The sequence below is a fragment of the Filicampus tigris genome, chromosome 5 (genome assembly GCF_054856515.1).
Source record: "Filicampus tigris isolate MCC_2025a chromosome 5, RoL_Ftig_1.0, whole genome shotgun sequence".
Lineage (NCBI taxonomy): Eukaryota > Metazoa > Chordata > Actinopteri > Syngnathiformes > Syngnathidae > Filicampus > Filicampus tigris.
Window position 1 is genome coordinate 2,461,187 of NC_141221.1, and position 6,976 is coordinate 2,468,162.

Sequence of the window (6,976 nt, forward strand, 5' to 3'; positions counted from 1 at the left end):
ATGTCGACTTTTTGGAATGTGGGAGGAAGCCAGAGTACCTGGAGAAACCCCACGCAAGCATGGGAAGAACATACAAACTCCACACAGGCAGGCTGATTTGGACACTGAAACTCAAAACTGTGAGGTAGTCAGTGGTTGCTAACCACTAATCCACCAGATAAATCCATCAATTTTATATCCTGAAATTTTCTAGGCAAAACTGCATTACATATCTGCAACACATCCACATTTTAGATGTTAAAAGGGATTTTTTTCCATAGTGACTCAGAGGACACTTATATGTAAGTGCGTCCCCGCCCACTGTTTTAGCCCTGGCTCACCCCAAAAATCAGGGGGAAAAAAAAGCAACGGTGAAATGAAAACTCACTGCTATCACCACAATTCAGTCCTACTTAGTTCTCAGTATTTGCACATTTTCAGCAACTATCTTCAAAACACGTATGGTAAATAGAGCCTCAATTTGACAATTTCACTCGACAGGGACTTTAACATTTCAGAACTGAAATCATTTTTGGAATTGTCTTTAACAAAAAAGATGGCCTTCCTGACTAACATACTGTAGATAAGTAAACATAACAGTCACAACAGTCAATCATTTATGAAATTTGCTATTTACAGTGTAAAACCTGTTGGGACTTATGAGTGTCAACCAAGTCACGATACAGAACTTTTTTCGTCCTTCGGCGTTACTCGAGAGAACATGCTAAGTACAGTGCACGCCGCACGGTGCGATATAACCCCCTTCAGTCGCGTTATTGGTATGGTCCATTTCCTATGACGTCACGTGCAGACTTCATGGCATAAATATTGGAGCCGGGCTCCATGAGGCTTACTTGTATTTGGACTGCGAGGAGGAAGGCAGACTTTCGTGAGAGTTGCCAGTGCAAGCACACACCCTTTGTTGATTTTTCCGCCGTTACGCTCTTTGGCCTATACACAACCATTAGTCGTGAACGATGATGAACGGCCAGATGAATGGTTTTCACAACTCTGTCATTGACGAGGACTGCTTCTTGTTCACCTCGGAATCTGTCGGAGAAGGGCATCCCGGTAAGTACACGCTGACCTTTTAGACCACATTAACCTAATTAGCCAACGGCACGCGGTCGATGTTTAGCTGTCAAGCAGTATTGAACATTTACGCGTATGAAACGCGGGGTAGTTTAGTATATTCGTGTGTCGATGTTAGTGAGGAAATGAGGGGCCGGTCCGCACTCGGAAGGCACACGAGCCAGTCGCTATCTTGCTAATCTAACAGCGAACAGCTCTTTGGATATGTGGCGTCCTAACATGTATTTTCCGTACAGAATGTACTAGTTTTAATACATATTTATTGTGGGCCTTTTATTTATTTATTTTATTATTATTATTTTTTTTTTTAGCCCATCCAAGAGATGAGGTCGAGTGTTCACTGTGACTGTGCTTGTTGGTTAGATAAGCAGCTAACAATGTGCGAAGGATTGGGAATTGGAGACGTGTTTCCGGTTATTCGGTCGCTTGGCTAACAAAAAATAAAATTGCATTGTTTCTACGACGCTATTTTCACAAAGTTATTTGGCATATGGATGACGTCTCGAACAACACTGCTAAACATATCTGAAATGCTAACTGAACCCGGCGCGATCGAGCACAAAGCCAAGGAGGGGAAAAAAGTCGTTTTAATGAAGAGCGCGAACAGAGCCGAGACTGTTGGGCGGCCGTGTTTCTTGTCAGTTGCTTTCCTGTTGCCGGTTAGCTAGCTGTGGGCCCCCCACCACATGTGCACATGTTTGAAATGGCGGCTCTTTCGCTCGTTGGGCCACTCCCACCGAGCACATGGGCTGGCTGCACTCTGCATATTGAGTCTGTGCTTTACTGCAACCTTCTAATTGAACTTTTCAGACAAGATCTGCGATCAAATTAGTGATGCGGTCCTTGACGCTCATCTCAAGCAAGATCCTGATGCCAAGGTTGCTTGTGGTAAGACAATCAAAGCCTTTCCTTTCGTATACATTCGTGTGCAAATGTTAATTTTGATTGTGTTCCATTCCCTGCGTGTTCCACCAGAAACGGTTGCTAAGACTGGAATGATCCTGTTGGCTGGCGAAGTGACCTCACGAGCTACAGTGGACTACCAGAAAATCGTGCGGGACACTATTCGCCAGATTGGCTACGATGACTCGGCTAAAGGTGTGTGTGACCGTTTTTGTCAGACAAAGGAAATACTTTTGTTGGCGGAGGCAGTGCTACTGTGCAGAAGTGCGAAATAGCTCACTATTGGATGCATTTTAAGAAACGGTTGGTGAGCTTTACTTGGTTACTTGATGTAAGACTAGATGGTTGGGCTGACACATTTACGTACTAGCAAGTCAAGTTTCCCTAATATGGTGGCGCCTTGGCTTGCCGGTTTGATTTGTTCAAAGTTCATTGCTCAATGCACCGAAGCTTCGGTTTAAAGACCAACTGTAATTAGACGAGTGCAGACTCGTGTTGGACGTGCCTTTTTATTTTACTCAGCACAAAGCAAAAAAAAAAAAAAATCACCCAAGCAATGGCTTGTAACTCATGTCTCAGAAGTTGGCGAACTCTGAAGCCTTTTATTGGCTTAATGTTTACAGTGATTAACTTAATTTTATCCCTACTCCCCAAACCAGAGTTTTTCCTGTTATTTTCATCCCTTTTGGCCGCTTTGTTTCAGTCTTGACTTTGTTTCTCTGCGTGCAGGTTTTGACTACAAGACCTGCAATGTGCTGGTGGCCTTGGAGCAGCAGTCTCCAGACATCGCTCAGGGCGTCCACGTTGACCGCAACGAAGAGGACATTGGAGCTGGCGACCAGGTCGGTTTTACCCTCATCCTCTTGTCCAGCGTTCTGTCGTCCTTAAACGGCACGTGAAGGTGACGGTGTTGTTTTCACCCCCCCTGCTTTCAAGGGCTTGATGTTCGGGTACGCCACTGACGAGACAAAGGAGGGCATGCCCCTCACAATTGTGCTCGCTCACAAACTGAATGCCAAGATGGCCGAGCTCCGACGCAACGGCACTCTGCCGTGGCTCCGACCTGACTCCAAGACGCAGGTAGCTGCCTGTTCCAACTGGTCAAGCGCAGGGATGGCAAAACTTTCCACGGGGGAAATGGAAGGAAGACGAGGCCATGCCATCTTTCTGCTAAAAACCACTTCCATGTACTGTAGTTGAAACATGAAAGGAAAACCTCAACTTAATTTTCTTGGTAGCAAAGGAAGAAGTTACTTATGGTATGAATTTCATTTCTGCGTTTTAGGGATTCTATGGAAACATTCGATTTCTCTTTTTTTAATTTTTAAATGGTGAATAGAATTGTAACTTTCAACATTAAATGAAAAATTTGTCTTATCTGGTAGCATCCTAAATTATTTACCATTTAAGACAAAGTTATTAACAATTCCTAATCAAAACATCTTGTAACCAACGTTTTTTTGTTGCCCGATTAGGATATGCAGTGTTCCAATAAAATGCCAAATGGTCCACAAATGCCCCAAGGCCAACATTTTGACACCACTGGTCTAAGTCCGTTCGATTGTGTTGTACGTTTTACGCTGACATGTCTTTTACCTCCTCTCAGGTTACCGTGCAGTATCGGCAGGACCGCGGCGCCATGCTTCCGGTGCGCGTGCACACCATCGTCATCTCTGTTCAGCATGATGAGGAGATTTGCCTTGAAGAGATGAGAGATGCCCTGAAGGAAAAAGTCATCAAGTCTGTTGTTCCGTGCAATTATTTGGACGACGACACCATCTACCACCTGCAGCCCAGTGGCAGGTTTGTCATTGGCGGCCCTCAGGTAAGGAGGCGGGATTCACACGCCTTGCGACTTGGGAGTGTCGCTCACCCATCCGCGCGCCGTCGCCGCGTTCGCAGGGCGATGCCGGCCTGACGGGGCGCAAGATAATCGTGGACACTTACGGCGGCTGGGGGGCCCACGGAGGCGGAGCTTTCTCTGGCAAAGACTACACTAAAGTGGACCGCTCGGCTGCGTACGCGGCACGCTGGGTCGCCAAGTCTCTGGTGAAGGCTGAGCTCTGCAGGAGAGTGTTGGTGCAGGTCAGTCCGCCGCTAGACCGCGCCGACTTTTAGTCCCGGGACTTTTCTGTCGGCTTGCAATCGCAAAGGCTCTTTTTGCTACGTGCCTCATGTATGCGATGCTGCGTTAGGTGTCCTATGCCATCGGAGTTGCCCACCCCCTCTCCATTTCCATCTTCCACTACGGCACTTCCAACAAGAGTGAGCGAGAGCTGCTGGACATCGTAAGGAAGAACTTTGACCTGCGTCCCGGGGTCATTGTGAGGTAATGCACGACGTGAAGCCGCCGGCCGTTCACCCGCGCGGTATGGCGTTCCGTTAATGCCGCGGTTACGTCAGCGTATTGTCAAACGCCGCATACAGAAACGTGTTTCGCGTGTATGTAATGTGAAATACGTTTTGCGCGTTCAAAAATGTTTCGCATGTACAAAACCGTCCACGTGCACGCGCAAGATTTTTGCGCTTGAGTCTTCTCCCCGCTACGCGCGCGATACTCTTGATTCGCTCGTGCAATACAGGCCTGATAATTGTGCCACAATTCTTAATCAGGATTTGGGCTGATTCTGATTGGCTGTTTACTATCCAATAGTAACTAAGAGGTGGAGAGAAACGGGGGTGGGAATCAACTGCTGGTGGTGTCTCGAGGGACAATAACGTTAAACCAAACAAAGATACTTGGAAATAATATTTTTGAATTGTTACCACAACAATAAGGACAGCAAAGTGTGTAGAATCCAGAATACTTCCATCGACTGTTTGTTGGAGTCTTCCCGGACGTCGTACTTACTGCTGTAAAATGCGCAATTGTGGCCTCAATCTAACGCCATAGCGCAGCAGCTCCTGGCCTGATTTGCTTTGATCCCGTTTTTTTTTTTTTTTTTTTTTTTTTTTTTAAAGTGCGTGAGAGCTGTGCTCTCATCATGTAGATATAGAAGGGAGTGTAGTCTACTGTTATCTTTTCGAGTTGCATGGTGAGAGCCCACAATTTGTTTTGGGAATTTGCCGCTACCTCCTTGTTCAGAGGAAAAGGGGGTAGGTGGGGTAAGTGATATATTTTATTTTCTCCCACAACTTTCACTAGCTGGGTGCTAGGTGCTAGCTCCCCCCCAAGTACGTCACTGAGTTTGGCCTGCGGGAAGTGGAATGTGTGCATCTGATCTCGGTGCGTGCGTGCGTGTGTATGTGTGTGGTTGCTGCTCAACCTGTTGGTTATGTATTCCAGGGATCTGGATCTGAAGAAGCCCTTGTATCAGAGGACAGCCGCCTATGGCCACTTTGGCCGTGACTCCTTCCCATGGGAGGTTCCCAAAAAGCTGAAATACTAAACTTGTTAAGCTTTTCGCCCCCAGGCTTGTTGGTGTATACTACAGAGAAGCCTCCAAGATTCAGGGGGTGAAATGCCCTTAGCTGTCTCTCTCTCTCTCTCTCTCCGCCCCCCCTTCCTCTAAAATGATTCATCATTTACCACATGAATATTTGTCCTCTTTTTTTCTGTTTGTGTTATGCAGCCTCCTTGAAATCAAATCTTTTTTTCTTAATTTATTGTTTTTTTTGTTGTTGTTGTTTTTTTTTTTTTTTAACCTTTGGGTTCCAAGAACTTGTCCCTTCTCCTTCTGCTCATTACTGTGTGAAAACCTGATTGGATGCGCTCCTCTTTCCAGTTAACATGAGTCTAATCAGTGGGAAAGTGTTGTTTCGTCTTACTGTAGTTGGCCTTCACTCGCTGGTGCTACGACAAGAGGAGCGCGTATGACCTGCGAAGTAAATCGTCATCTCTTTGTTTTGGAGACTCCTCGGCGCTTACTGCGCAAAACGTTCCTCTTCGCTCAGTCTGGTAGAAATATTCCCTCAGCCACTGGTCTTTTCTTTTTGGCTAGCATTGCTCCTTTTCTTTATGGGGCATGCTAGAGTGGCACAATGAAATGGAAAGGTTGTCATTGTTGACTTTAAAAAAAAAAAAAAAAAAAAATTAAAGAAATGCTATGCATTGCATGCCGAAGAGCCGCCAAATGTTGCACTTTCAAGCTCTCCTCTGAATTGAATGGCCCACATGCCGCTGCGGACCGTTGCCGTTTTCTGACGTCATACAGAAAAGTCAGAGGCTGCTATGTCGTTGCTCTGGTCTGCAGAGGTGTTGGACGAACTTGATAGCGATGAAACATTTGGATTTCGGGTTTTTGAACTGTCCCCCCTTTTTGTTAGGGGGGGGGGAGCGGAGACAAATGTAATTATTAAGTACCATTGACTCCACAGGTACATTGATGGCAGGTGTAGTTTCAGAGAAGCCTGGCTTGCCGTCTTTATTCTGGTGGAATTTGTCAGTCATTTTGGATACCCAATGGCAACACTATTTATTTGTTCTCTGGAACTCAGTGTGGATACAGAGAAGCTGAGTTTTCAGAAGGCAGCTTTAAAAACACTCAGTTACTGAATCTTGAATTCCTCTTGACTTGATTCATTTGTTTGTTTGCTCGAGGCTCCGGAGTGTTGTACAGAAAAGCTTTGGTTTACCTCAAAAACAAACAGCAAATGTTTGACTATTTTACAACTTTTTTTTTTTATTCTTGGACTGCAGAAATATTTTTGAGATGCATTGGTTGTCTAACTCTTTTTTTTTTTCCTTTTTAAATTCCTTTTAATTTAATTGGCTCTTATAAAATCCTCATCACGATGGCAACATTTGGTTGGTGTAGTACAGAGAAACTAACCTTATTTACATGGTCATCCAATGTCGTGCTCTTATTGCAGGTCATAATCGTTGGCTACAGTAAGTGTATATGTGCCTTTTCTATTTCTTCTCCACCTTTGCTTCTCTTCGTACCCCTCACACAAAATGGGATTCTATCAAGGACACGTAGCTCTTTCTGTAATGTTTCATGTTTAGATTGAAGACTTGCCTCTCTTGTGCTCTGTAATAAATCAACCTACATGCAGTGTC

General features: G+C 45.2%; 1 protein-coding gene across 1 annotated transcript; it reads left to right on the forward strand.

Annotated features, from left to right (window-relative positions):
- Positions 1-806: 806 nt before the first annotated feature.
- On the forward strand, positions 807-6,976 carry mat2ab (methionine adenosyltransferase 2Ab). Its single transcript, XM_086031205.1, has 9 exons — positions 807-1,050; positions 1,882-1,959; positions 2,047-2,169; positions 2,704-2,816; positions 2,911-3,054; positions 3,581-3,799; positions 3,877-4,059; positions 4,170-4,303; positions 5,261-6,976. Exons 1-9 carry the CDS (start codon positions 957-959, stop codon positions 5,361-5,363), a joined length of 1,191 nt encoding a protein of 396 aa, XP_085887331.1. The 5' UTR covers positions 807-956; the 3' UTR covers positions 5,364-6,976.